The sequence below is a fragment of the Maylandia zebra genome, linkage group LG17, assembly GCF_041146795.1.
Source record: "Maylandia zebra isolate NMK-2024a linkage group LG17, Mzebra_GT3a, whole genome shotgun sequence".
Lineage (NCBI taxonomy): Eukaryota > Metazoa > Chordata > Actinopteri > Cichliformes > Cichlidae > Maylandia > Maylandia zebra.
This window is the reverse complement of record NC_135183.1, coordinates 38814163-38828097: the sequence shown is the minus strand read 5'-3', so window position 1 is coordinate 38828097 and position 13935 is coordinate 38814163. Positions and strand designations below refer to the sequence as shown.

The 13935-nt window shown below is 45.8% G+C and overlaps 1 protein-coding gene across 1 annotated transcript in view; it reads left to right on the top strand.

Moving 5' to 3' along the window:
* Positions 1–13286, top strand: part of adamts10 (ADAM metallopeptidase with thrombospondin type 1 motif, 10) — a 56314-nt gene extending 43028 nt beyond the window's left edge. Inside the window, exons 18-26 of the mRNA XM_004553802.5 lie at positions 1797–1920; positions 4526–4606; positions 4693–4856; positions 4947–5073; positions 6207–6336; positions 6599–6803; positions 7492–7668; positions 8648–8813; positions 10551–13286. Coding sequence (XP_004553859.3) covers positions 1797–1920; positions 4526–4606; positions 4693–4856; positions 4947–5073; positions 6207–6336; positions 6599–6803; positions 7492–7668; positions 8648–8813; positions 10551–10660 — 1284 coding nt within the window. The 3' untranslated portion in view covers positions 10661–13286. The remainder of the gene's footprint in view (positions 1–1796; positions 1921–4525; positions 4607–4692; positions 4857–4946; positions 5074–6206; positions 6337–6598; positions 6804–7491; positions 7669–8647; positions 8814–10550) is intronic.
* Positions 13287–13935: the final 649 nt, after the last annotated feature.

Below are 13935 nucleotides of genomic sequence, written 5' to 3'. Positions count from 1 at the left end.
TCTGTTGGGGAATGTCTGTGGGGTCTCGAAGATTGAAAAAGGAATTGTCTGGATAAATCGAACAGCCTAGTTGGAGTGCAGCGTTCATCCAGGGGAGTTACTACAAACTACTTCACCTTGTAAACATGCAGTCTGTGTGTAGCAACGTAGGAAGAACAAAGCAAAATATGATGCGTCCACTTAATGAAGTTGCTGTGGTACATGTAACATGCAGCATTTTGATGGATGTTTCAGTGTGTATCAGATACGTAACTGAGAAGTTAAAGAAGAAAAAATAAAGCAGAAAGTGTATTGGAAGCAAATAAACCAAAGAGTTTACAGTGTACACCAGTGACTGCAAATTAACTTAAATACAGTAATGATGTGAAACCTTAAACCCGTAAATCTGATTTATTAGTATTATTATTATATAATTATTGATCTCTGGCTCTCTTCCACAGCGTGTCTTTGTCCTGTCTTCCTTCTGTCACAGCAGATGGCCCCGCCCCTCCCTGAGCCTGTCTCTGTCGGAGGTTTCTTCCTGTTAAAAGGGAGTTTTTCCTTCCCACTGTCGCCAACGTGCTTGCTCATAGGGGGTTTCTCTCTAATACTGTGTGGTCTTTACCTACAGGTAAAGTGCCTTGAGGTGATTTTGGCACTATATAAGTAAAACTTACTGTGACAGAATATACATAACTAACGGCTTTTATGATCCACTGGCAGCATGTGGTTTTTTGGTGCACTCAAAGGTTTAGTGGGTTCTAGGCAGATAAACTTGAATTGATTGGCACCGAGCACATTTTCCCCCACTGATTATTTGAATCAATTAACTTTTGATTTGATATATTTCAGTTACATTTTACAAATTATTGCTTTGTGTGTACATCCATTAAAAAAAATACGATTGTAATAAGGGAAGAATGATCGACCTTTTCATTTAGGAGCACAATCAGGGGTAGAGTCACATGTGCTTGCTCATAGGGGGTCATATGATCATTGAGTTTTCTCTGTATGTACAATATAAAGCACCTTGAGGCAGCTGTTGTTGTGATTTGATGCTGTGTAAATAAAATTGAATTGAATTCAAAGAAAAACATCAAATTCAAATCTTTGAGGAACTCGTTCCTGGTTTGTTGTGACATGGGTGCCAATAACTAATTCACTGAGTCATTGTTTCAGCTCTAAAATAACGGTTTCTGGATCAATGTTTATATTTGTTGTATTTAGTTAGATTGATCGAATGGACACAGAGGTGGTATGTGTTTCATTTTCTGCTGTTTGAGGACGGGGAAACCCGATCTGGGCAACACGTGTTGGGATCTCTAAGATTATAAGCTTTTATATCTCACCCCCTCCTCACAAAGCCACCGGACGAATCAGCATTTTGACTCATTTAATTCTGATCCAATCGCTGTTAAAGTCATAATAAACGTAAGCCTAATTATCCTGCTGTACAATAAGCAGCTGCCACAGGAATATATGAGAATAAGAGCAGTTGCTATTCGTTTTCTGCACTTTTGTTTAGGTTTGCTTCGCTGTAAAACAGTTTGAGTAAAACCACCTGTAACGCTCATCATGAAATTTATTTATGTCGACAGCTATGAGTTTAGCAACCTAAGAGCTTTATGTCTGCACAGGATCAGAAAAACACATCTGGAGTTACCATCTGATATTTCTGTGTTTTGAAAAAGTGGCCTGGAAGACATTAGGAGGTAATCCCTCAGGCCGGCCTCTGACACCTCTCCACTTACTGACTGTGCCCCTTCACCCGTGACCCCGAGTGACCCTGCGGCTCACTAGTTTCTCCCTTCCCGCAGCACGTCGGTTGCGACCGTGTCCTCGGCTCAGACGTACGCGAGGACCGCTGCCGGATCTGCGGCGGCGACGGGAGCAGCTGCACGTCTGTGGAGGGAGTCTTCAACGACTCGCTGCCAGAAGGAGGTAGAGGACTAAAAATAATCACCGGTCAATGTGTAAAATGCTGCTGTGTTGTTCTCAGTAGATAAAGATTCATTTATTTGGGGCGGGGACTTACTGCTTTTACTTTCAATATTTGAACGGGGTCCACTTCTCCGAGATTTGGATTAAGTTGAGGTATTTGCCACGAGAAATTATGCAATGTAATTTATCTGTTGACCCAGAAATGTGCACATTTGGACGCTCTGGAGTCTGAGTGCACCTTGGAAAGCTGCCTTGCGGTGTGAGTTAGGATATCCCAGACTTTCAAAATATATAATTTAATTGTCTGTTCTCATGCAAACTGCTCACAGCAGCGTGCTGCAAGGGTTATTTACACGATAAAGGTAACTAAACTCTACATCACGTCCACACGCAATCTTTTATTTCAGCACCTGTTGCAGTCGGAGTTTGTCTGATAAATGCTTCGAGATTAATGATGTGTTTACACATAGCAGGTGAGAGTTGATGCACTCCAGACTTTCGGTTGGCCATACAGATTGTAACAGTCACTTATCATTAGCACCTGGGGGAAAAAGGCAATTCCTGTTTTACAAAGTCTATAAATTCCTGAATATTCTTTTTATATGAATGCCACAGGAGTCTATGCATCCGTCCATCAGCTTCGAGTTTTCAGAAAGATATGCCTGCATGTCATCTGCATACCTTCATAACAAAATGTTGTTAGTGGGTTTAACCTGCACGGTGTCGCAGCATTAAGACAGAGCACAGGCCAGCTGCCAAATAAAAGTAGTTGGACGTTGTTTTGACGTGTAAAAGGAAACCAAACGTCACATCTGCATCAAATTCCACCCCAGGGTCATACGGACGCACAGCAAAACTCCTGGAAAACACTTAAGGAACGTGCAGATATAATCGTATGTTGCATACACCATACACTACATACATGTTGGTGCATTTATCCACTGGCCACCCAGGGACACGTGGCAGACAGATTTAGGTCAGGTCCAGCCAGCGTGGCTTGAGGTCCTGCTGCCGACGGATCTATTTCGGGTTACTTTCTCCCCACAACACCAACTCCAGAGTCTCTCACCCAACTGTCAACGCCTCTCACCCCCTCACAGGGACACACCCTGAGCAGGCAGCTGAACCACAGTGGCCAGGCCAGCCTGTCAACCCCAAGCCGAGGGATCCACTAACCTCAAAATATCTCACTTTATTGTTTCCTTTAAAAAAAGAAAGTCCATTAGTGAGGCTGAAGTGATGCTGCCCTGCAGCTGGAGCCAACTTTTGATCTGTGTCTTTGCAAAGGACGATACAGGCGGAGGGGCCACGGTCGAACACCCACTCCAATCTGTGCAATAACAGCGCAGCTACAGAACAAGCACTGTTAGTGGTAGTTGCACACCATATTTCAAAACCATGAGTGCTGCTGTAACATTTTCTTGGAAGGTTTTCAGAACCAGCTGCAGCAGTCTGCAGATGTGCCCAGACCAGTTAAGGAGGCACTGGTGAGCACAGCCGGTGCTGAAGTTCATCCCAAAGGTGTTTGATGGGGTTTAAACACCTTTGGGGCCACATGGACAAACGTGGCTACAGATTTTTTGGCACTATACATTTTTATCAGTACAACCAGCAGATGTGGCTCACTTGGATTTTAAATGTAAACTCACAAACTTGATCACAGCATGTTCTCATCTCCAGCCAAACTCAAACTGCAGGCACAGGACGGCCTATTCTGGTCGCCGGCAGAGTTATGAGTAGCAGAATCATTCAGTCGTGTCCACAGCGAGATTTTGATCTCATTAAACTTCTAAAGCCTCCAGGCAGTGCTTCTCTTCCTCTCTGTTTCGGTGATTTCAGGGCTCCCTGTGGAGCTTTTGACCTCCAGTAGAGCTGCGGAGCACGATGTGGGACCTAAATCTATGACTTCCTGTCAGACCGTTTCACTGTACCGGGCAGATGAGTAGGATTCCTTTGAATGTGTTCGGACTGCTGGTGAAAAAAGGCACTGGCACATTTGTAGACATTTCAAGTCTCCGGCCAGTCTACCTGCCTCACTGCCGGCCTGGTTGTGATAGGCAGTGAGAAGCCGGGTCCGGGTGCTGCACAGATCATTTGCTCTCTGTTTACCACACAGCTACTCTTTGTCTGAGGCTAAATGCTTCTCACTCTTTTCAAGTAAGCATCTCCTCCTACAGACCCGGAGCTGGGTCACTCTCAGGTCACGGGGTATACTTTATTTCTTCTTTTGTTCATTCCTTCTTCCTCTATGAGCTGAAGTTATTTACAGGGCTGCATCGGCTGGACTGCTGGCCTCACGGCAGAACAGATCCGAGGAAAGCAGTGGGAGAGCGGTTGGAGGTGAGACGAGCATAAAAGGGGACAAGAGACCAAAACAGATGGAAGGAAAAAGGAGAGAAGTTGGCTCTTGGCATAGTTCTCGCTCTCGAGCAAAGAGCCGAGGACCGCTGCCCAGGAATGCAGCTGGAATCTATAGCCTCTGCTTAGCCCATCGGCGTCCCACGAAGCTAAACACTACTTATGCATCACTCCCGTGATCCTGGGAGAATAAAGCTCGTTCGCTCAGTTTTCACCTTTTGACTTTGTGTGGCTTTATGTGTCTCAGGTTATGAAGAGGTGGTCAGAATTCCCAAAGGGTCCGTGTTCATCCACATACAGGAGCTCAACATCTCCCTCAACTACCTTGGTAAGACGATGCCCTGTTAGATTAGTATGCAAGTAGTTAAAAACAAGTCGTTGCACATAATAATCTTTTATGTCACTGCACCCCAGCACTGAAGAGTAAAGGCGATCAGTACTTCATCAATGGGAAGCTCAACATTGACACGCCACGCAGGTTCAATATCGCCGGCACCACGTTCCACTACAGGCGGCCCGCCGATGGGCCGGAAAGTCTCGAAGCTCTGGGGCCGACAAACATCACCCTGTTCGTCATGGTAAGAACAAGAGCAGAGACGCTCCGAGCAGGCCTTCTGAAAAGGAGGCAATACTAAGTGAGTCAGCTTGAATTTTCCTTTTTCGTATAGGTGCTGGTGAGGGAAGAAAACCCAGGGATACACTATCGTTTCAACCCGCCCCTCAGCAGGGATCCTCTGAATGGCTTTGCCTGGCACTACACCTCGTGGTCTCGCTGCTCAGCTCTCTGCGCTGGAGGTAGACGACACAAACGGGTGCCGGCGGCTCGATTCCCCGGCTGCACCTGGTTGTAGCTAAAATAATCTGCTGCTAATGTTAGATGAACTTGTTCCAACGCCACGCAAACACCAAGCTGCTGGGATTAACTCGCTTTTGAATGTATGAAATCACAAATACACTGGCGTTCAAGGACACAAGCCATGATTGCTTGTTTCACTCATGCAACGTGTTCTTAACCTCAGGCCGGCTCCTGTGTTTGCAGTTTTTACGCTAAACTAAGTAGCTGCTCGGTGCGCGGCCGTCTCCTGTTTTTCCAGCAGACTCGAGAGACTAATCTCAATTTCCTCATCTAACAAATATGAAAGAATTTCACAAAGAATGTTTTGGTCAGGAGCTTTGACCCGATGCACGCTTGTGTTTCTCTCTAAACATGCACAAACACACACACACAAGCCCGCAGCATAAATCCCAGTAGGCGAGCGCTGACCCGGAGAAGACACTGGAGTTTTCTTGGAGTCGAAGCCAGAGGTGTTGGAGCACATCTCCGTAAGCTTCAGCAGTATCACACGTAGCCAACTTTTATTTTTCCTCCCCGGCGTTCGTGAGTTAATGACCCATTTCGCTTTACGTGATAAGAACTTGTTTTCCCTCTGGATGAATTGGCGTGGAGGCTGTGAATATAGAAGGAAACATTCAGACAGCTGCTTTTGTTTGTTGCGCTCTCTTTGTGGAAGCTTCACCTTGAAGTCTAAGGAGGCAAACATCACCTGGATGACTGAGAACCTACACAGATGTGTTATAAAGTAGACTTCCCTGGCTTTCACAGCTTAAACGAGCATTTAAGACACGACTGCGTACAATATGACGCTCGATCGGACAATGTTTACTCCCTACCAGCCGCTCGCAGCAGGTAGCTGCTCTTCTCGAGCCCGGCTCTGCTAAAGGTCACTTCCTGTTAAAGGGTTTTTCCTTCCCACTGTTGCCTAGTACCTGCTCAGAGGGGCTCATTTGATCGTTGCTGGTCTTTACCTTACAATATAAAGCGCCTTGAGACGACTGTTATTGTGATTTGTCACCATATCAATAGAGTTGAGTTAAATGATTATGGTCGACGCCTTAAACGTGTTAATAAGAGACGCTTTTGCCTGTAGGTATGCAGATCCAGCAGGTGGTGTGTAAGAAGCAGGCGGATCAGTCAGCCGTCTACAACCACTTCTGTGACAAGAAGAGCAAACCCAAAGAGAAGAGACGATCCTGCAACACTGAGCCGTGCTCCCCAACGTGAGTGGACTCACATGAGATTTCTGGATTTCCACTGAAACGTCTGTTATCACTGTGTACTCTATATCTGTCTAAAACTGCAGGTTTCAGTTTAGGTTCCTGTTACTCTTTCTATGATTTGGGCTGTTTTGTGTTTATTAGCTTGGCACGTTTGCACCTTTTCTACCTGTGCTCTGCTTTTTTATGCTATCATCTCCCTGCTTTTATTGTCATTACACTGTCCTCGTTTGTGTTACGTCACACGCATCCACACATCTTCTAGCTGGTGGACAGGAGAGTGGTCAGAGTGCAGCCGCAGCTGTAACGGCGGCCTGCGGACTCGGGAGGTGTTATGCAAAAGGAGGATCTCCACAACGGAGGAGAAGATCCTGGACGACTCAGCCTGCACCCCCCCTCGCCCTTCATTCACTGAGCCCTGCAACAACCACAGCTGCCCCCCTGAATGGCTGGCCCTGGACTGGTCGGAGGTAGGCCGGCCATCTGAGCGTTTCCCAAGAGAGCACTCTTGCTGTGTTTTTTAGGCAGCTCGTGTCTGATTTTGAAGCGATGCCTGAGTTTGAGAAATTCCTCTCGGATGAAGCAGTCGTTTCTTTTCCAGTTCAACCCAAGAAACCCAAACGTCTGCCAGCACAGAAAGTAAGAGTACCTTAGCCTTGAAATACACAACAGGGGCACGGAGCTCTGAACATGCAGCGTCACTCACGAATGCATGCTGTTAAAACCGTCACAGGGGAATGTGACAGCTAGTTTGAGGAAGTTTAAGGCTGTCGGAGCGCCGTGACTCTCTTATGCGACACGTCTTGTTGGTTGTTGCTTAACTACAACAGTATAAAAAGTCCTTCTTGTTCACTGCTTTGTTCCTGGAACGAAACTTTGTTCTCACAGTTCTGGATGAATTGAAACTGAATTAAATAGTGTCAGAAATCAGTCCGGGTTCAACTTTTCTCTGACGTCTTATGTAATGTAGCCATGGCAGGAATTAGGCCCAGCTGTTTTACAGGAACTCTGTAGTTTCTCAGCTTTGTTTCCTGTACAGCTGCTGCCCTCTGCTGAGAGAGTTGCGGTTTTACAAGCTGCAGCCTGCTGCACCTTCGCCTGGCTTCCTCTCTCGACCTTCCTGCCTGATGTTTTCTCTCTTTCCTTTTCTCTCTGCAGTGCACCCCCAGCTGTGGCCCTGGCTACAGGCACCGCGTGGTTTTGTGTAAGAGTGGGGAGAGTGGCGACACGCTGCCAGAGTCCAAGTGTCCAAAACTTGGCCGGCCCACCTCCAGGGTCCGCTGTAATCTGCAGCGCTGCCCTCCCCCTCAGTGGGTGACGGGTCCCTGGGGAGAGGTAAAACACAGACTCGGAAACATATTGGCCCCTTCCTGATTTCTTAGTTTTTTTGCTTATTTGTCACGCTTACATGTTTCAGACAGACAAACAAGTTTTAATATTAGACAAAGACAACCCAAGTAAATACAGGTTTTAAATTATGATTTTGTCGTTAGGGGGGAAAATGTGACAGAGCCCTTAAACCTGGCTGTGCCACTCTCGGCAGCAAGAGCTGCAAAATCAGGCGTTTGCGATATCTGACTTTCACATCGCTGTGGAGGAATTTTTGCCCATTCCTCTTTGCAGAATAGTTGTAATTCATCCACGTCGGAGCGTTTCTTTTTTTATCGCCTGTTTGAGGACACGCCAGAGTCACTCCAAAACCTTCATTTTGTTGTTTTAGCCATTCTCCCATCGGCGCCGTTGACCCGGTCTCTTTCTGATTGTTGAATCATGAACTCTGAGTTGAACTGACGCAGGCCTGCGAGGTTCACCACCGCTCTCACCGTGGTTCACTGCAGTCCCAAAACTTCCAGACTGTGTTTTTAGATTGTTGTGTGTCTTTTAGCCTGCTTCAGTCACACAGCTTCAGTTTAAGTGGTTTTTCAATCCGGCACGTCTGGCAGTAATCGGGGCTGGTTATAGCCGCAGAAATGAAACGCAAGCAACTACCTTTTCACATGAAGCCAGGTTGGTTTAGCTTTTTATTGCCATAATAAATTAAATCATCCTTTAAAAACTGCATTTTATGTGTTTTGTTTATTTTTTTACTAATGTTAAAATTTGTTTGATAATCTGAAACATGTAAGAGAGACAAATATGAAAGAACAGGGAATCAGGAACGCTTTCGTGGCCCTGTGTACACTCGTACAGTCTCTCACATACACTAATATTGACGGCGATATCCATCTGACGCATGTCTTTGTTCTCAGTGAAATGACTGCAGTTGTAAGCGCAGGATTCATTGTGTCTCTAAACGTGCGTCTTTGTGCTGTAGTGTTCTGCAAAGTGTGGTCTGGGTCAGGAGATGCGCTCAGTGCAGTGTCTGACCCACACGGGACAGCCCTCCAACGAGTGTCTGGATCATCAGCGGCCTGTAGCCATGCAGCAGTGCAAGAGTAAATGTGACACCAGTCTGCCCGTCAGCATAGAAAACCCTGAAGGTGAGAGCTTCCTGCCTTCTTTGACTGTCCTGCAACGTAATGTTGAATAAAACGAATCTTCTTCCTTTAGCGGTCGCCACAGGAAATCATCTGCGTCCACTCACCCTGTCCTCCTGTCACACTAACCCTCCTTCACTACATCAATAAATCTTTTCCTCCTGGTTCACAACATCTTTAACATCTTTAGTTAAACATGTCCGTCATCCCTCCTCTGAACATCTCAGCCTTTCAACTGTTCAATTAAAGAAACTGGAACAAATTATGTGCTTTAGTAATGAAAAGCCTAAAGAACAAATCTGAAATTGTGACGATGAGCTGTGGGGAACGTGGCAGCGGTGTGAGGACCCAAATGCAAAATGAAAGCATAATATGTTCCAAAAACACAAGCAAACATTTTCACCTCGAGCGGATATATTAGTAAGTATATGGTAATGTGGACGACTACACAAAGGACGAGGGAAGAATGAGGCGCTAAATACAAAAGGTAACGAGGCGAAACAATTAGACGAGTGAAGCAGAAATACAGCAAAGTCACAGCGGACTACCAAAGTAAAACAGGAAGTACCTAACCTGGGAGGACGGACTCGCAGGAACAAACTTGGCACGAAAGAGGAAGAAAACAATAAACTAAGCAAAATAAATTTGACTCAAAGTAACCAGAAAGTGAAATAGGAAGTAGGGCTTGGGGTGGCAAACAATAATAAACAAACTGCAGCACAACTTTAAATAACAACGAGCATTAAAATATATTTTTTTAATTTGTCTTGTGTAGATTTAAGTGAAAGCACCCGAGTTAAGTTTCGCTTGTTGTGTTTAGCTTCAATCTGTTGTGCTGATCTTGTTCATTTAAGTTAAACTGGTTGACCAGTTAGCAGTGGTACCAGCTGACATGGTGTAATCGGATTACACCATTTTCAGTGTAACAAGAATCAAAAGAGATGCTAATCGTGCTAAGGGCGAGTGGACCAGCGGCCCCCAACCCTCGGGCGGTACCAGGCCGTGAGTCGTTTGGTACCGGGCCGCCAGAGTTGAGGCTCGGGTGTGACATTTATGGTTTCCAGGGGTTTTTTTTTTAAAGTTTTTATCGTTAACTCGGTTTCCCCGGGTATTTTCCCGTGTGTTATAAATAAATCTTCTTTTTTTGGTGCTGCTTTGATTTTGTTGTATTTATCCGCGAGACCTTAAATCAGAATCAGAAAGGGTTTTATGTTGAGCAGGTTTACAACGTTAGGAAATTGCTGCGGTGCTTCAGTGCAAAACATACTGTCAGACAACACTTAAATAAAAACAAAAATAAAAGTGCTAAGCAGATAGATGTCTGCTGGTCCGTGAAAATATTGTCGGACATAAATCGGTCGGTGGTGCAAAAAAAGGTTGGGGACCGCTGAAGACTACAACTTTAGACAACACCAGCAAATAGAAAAACAATGCAAAAGCACGCAAAGCATGAAGGAAGTCGAATAAAACACAATAGATGGAGACAGAATATGAATAAAATATAAATCCTTTATAAAGACTTTAACGACGGACCAGCTGCTGAGACGACAGAAAGTGCAAACAAAGGATTGTTTAGTGCGAGAGAGAAAAACACTTCTGCAGCGTTTTCCTCTCTACCTGCGTTTCCTTAAACTGCAGTGCGACTGAGCTTTCAGGGCCGACGCATTAAGCAGTCGGGCTGAACGGTGAGAACATACAAAGATGACGCACCAATCAAGCTTTTGTCTGTCTCCCCCTCAGAGTGCAAAGATGTGAACACTGTGGCCTACTGCCCCCTGGTGCTCAGGTTCAAGTTCTGCAGCCGGCCATATTTCAGACAAATGTGCTGCAAGACGTGCCAGGGACACTGACTCCACGAGCATCCGGCATCCATCTTTGGGTCCTGCACACTCACACAGTAAGCCTGAAACCCTCCCACTGAGCCTCATAGCAGCACCCCTCACTCTGCCTCCGTCGCAGGAGCGTGGGATCTAACTGGGACGCCATCACACGGACGCCCGGTCCTATATCTGGTCGGAGGAGCTGTTATTCTCCAGCCAGGACCCAGATCGGACACCTCTCCGGGCCGAGCTGAGTTCATACATTCCACTGGAGGGAAGGCTGTTGAGACCCGGAGAGGCAGAGAGACTGAGATTACCTTCCCCCCTCTCTCTCTCTGTCTCTCTAAACTTTCCCTTTATTCTAATATTTTGGTGCTACTGTATTTCTCTTTGGCCACAGGACTGGTTGCAGTACTTTTGAACCCCGCTTGTTTGTTTGAGTGTCTGAAAAGTTTAGCCTTAGCTCTTGAACCTCTGTGTTAGGCGGTGATATTTGCTTAGTTAGTCGTTTTTCAGAAATCCACTTTGTAAAGACAATTATTTTCCAGATCATCCCCACCCACAGAAAAGGAATACGGTTGCAGGTAGATCATCTGCGTCTATGTTATCAGATAGCTTTTACTTGACCGCGTCGTTTTTATGTCGTTGCTTTGTTCCGTGTCGGCGTATTCATCGAGTTCTCGCTGTTATTCAGCTGAAGTATGAGCAGAGTCCGATTTGCACAAAGAGTTTGAGGAATTTTGTATTTCGTGTTCGTTTTCGTGTGATTTGATGTCTGTGTGGAGACTATAAATGTCTCGCCGCAGTGAACATGCCACAGTCTTGCCATGTCGGTTACTTTGCTTAAACGTAATCACCTCGGCTGTACGACATCGCTTCTGTCGACGGCGCTTCATCCACGAAGGATCCAAATGAAGGAAAATCCACTCGTCAGAGCGCGCGGCACGTCACGGTGAGCCAGCGCTGCCTGCGGGAACATGCACGGCGAGGATGAGAGAAGACACCTGACCAGGCGGCCTTTCAGAGAGCGTTGTTATCGCAGGGGTGCGCGATTCACAGGCGGCCTTAAGCCTTCGTTCAGACTCCTGTGGGAGCAACGCTGACATCACATTTCTCAGCTCACGTGTGGTCATGTCACCCTCTCAGCAGCTGGGAGCGCGCCAGCCACAGGCTCGCATTGTCTTCCCTGTTGCAGTGCAGGATTCATGCATGACCAAGTTTTAATGACCCACTTTTCCAAATGCAGTTTCAGCTGCTTTTATATTACAGATCATGCCGCCTACTGCGGCTCAGCATGATTCATCAGATCTGACGGCATAAGCGTGACATGTGATGTGCTCTGAAAGCCCGCTGTGGTTCCACTTTTCGCAGAAGTCCCCGCTGGTCACAGCTGAAAGCAGCGCCACGTAACGCTAAATGTCATCACAATGAGAGGAAGCTGCAGCACGTCTTTAATTGTTCTTCCCTTTTTTGTTTTCTCCTATGGTGCTCTGGTTTTGAATGGTGCTATCACTTCACTGTTGTTGCCGGTTTAAACACTTAGAATCCGTTTGAGCCTTTTGTGTTGAGTACTGACCTGCAGAGGTGGCCTGTGGCGTGCAGCTGCTTGGGGTCCTGCACCTGCCAGGCGCTGCGTTTGGGTTCCTCTGATTTTTCATACGTAACGCTGCTTTACTCGGGCTGCGGTCGAATAGTCAGTCTTTCCTGGGAAGCGTCTACGTAGCAGCTGTAATAAGAGCTCCGGTGCGTCTTTATTACCTCATTTAGCAGATGAGTCCTTTTTTACACAGCCGGCAGAAAACGCAGCAGGATCAGGCCGAGCAGGTGACCTGTCCCAGCACGGTAGACCCGCCTGCCCAGCATTAGGCAGCCCACTGCCATGAATCCTCCTCCACATCTTTCCGTGACCTCATCATGCTTCCCATCCATGTCAGCAGGGAGCAGGAACGTTTCCTTCGTCTTTTTCCTTTTTTCCTCCAGCTGTTCGACTGCAGCCTTCAGTGCAGCGCCTTCAAATCCCAAAGTGCAGCTCACCACATTTGTGGATCGTTTGAAAAACAAAACATTTTGATATTCAGAAAACTGACTTTTGGAGATCTGTGCACAGCTTCTCAAACATTACCCTGCTAATCATCAAGTATATTTATAAGAAGTGCACTCGGGTATAACCTGTAACATTTGAGAGCGTAATTGTTGCAGAGAATCCCGTTAAAGCTCATTTACACCTGGTACCGACTCGCCATCGCGTCAGCTGCGCACACGTGATTGTGTCACGGTGCAAACGCTGGTTAGCGTCACAGATGTAGTTCACGTCTAAATCGCTTTTAATGATCGAACGCTGGAGCGACGGCGTCGCCGCTGTCACGCGTGCACGAGCCGACAGGGAGGAGAGCCGGCAGACGCTGAACGTTTCCCCTGCATCGACATCACTGATACCAGGTGTAACTGTGGAGCTATGACGAGAGCGCAAACCCGACTTACCTGATCCAAGAGGAGGGACAGCTTCAGTATTTGTTATTCTGTTTTACACATGCTAATTATAACATGACATGTACTGTATATTGTTTAATACTATAGAAGACGAATCCATTTGTCCCCCATGTAAATCTTTTGTCAAAGGAAATATTAAAAATGATTAAACGTGGTGCAATGTTGATTGTAAGGATTTCTTTATTTTCTTATTAGAATTTTAGGTTTCCGTCATCAAATCTGTCATCCATATTTGTACGTATGACACAGCTGGACTAAAATATCACCGCGTGTCATCCCGCCCGAGGTTTAGATCGTCAGTTCGTCTATTTCTGGATCTGCCCTCTGTCACGGAAAAGTTGACACAAGAACCTCTTCCTTTTGTCTCAGTGAGACTTCACTCGTTTACCAATCTTTAAAATAATGAAAATGGTGACGTGAAAGTTTCTCGATATTTTTATGATACATTTTTATTTATTTAAAGCCGAGGAAAATTTAGTTTGCTCAGATTCTTTAATACTAAGAACGCCACAGCAGCGTTAACTCAGCAGAAGTTCCATCCATCCATTTTCCTCGTGTTCAATTCAGGGTTTAATACAATAATCAAGTCTAAATAAAAAACTCCTGTGCAGATCCATAATAATAATAATAACTTTATCAATAATAACTTTATTGATCACATTCACTCAGTGAAGCATGTAATGTAGGAAACCACATGACTCGTGAGAACACATTTTACACCAGTTTGAAATCTGAACAAAGCGTCCTCTCAGTTTCTGTAGATCTATATCTATAGAGAGAGATCTTGGGGTTATTTGCTTCAGCTTATCAGGGTC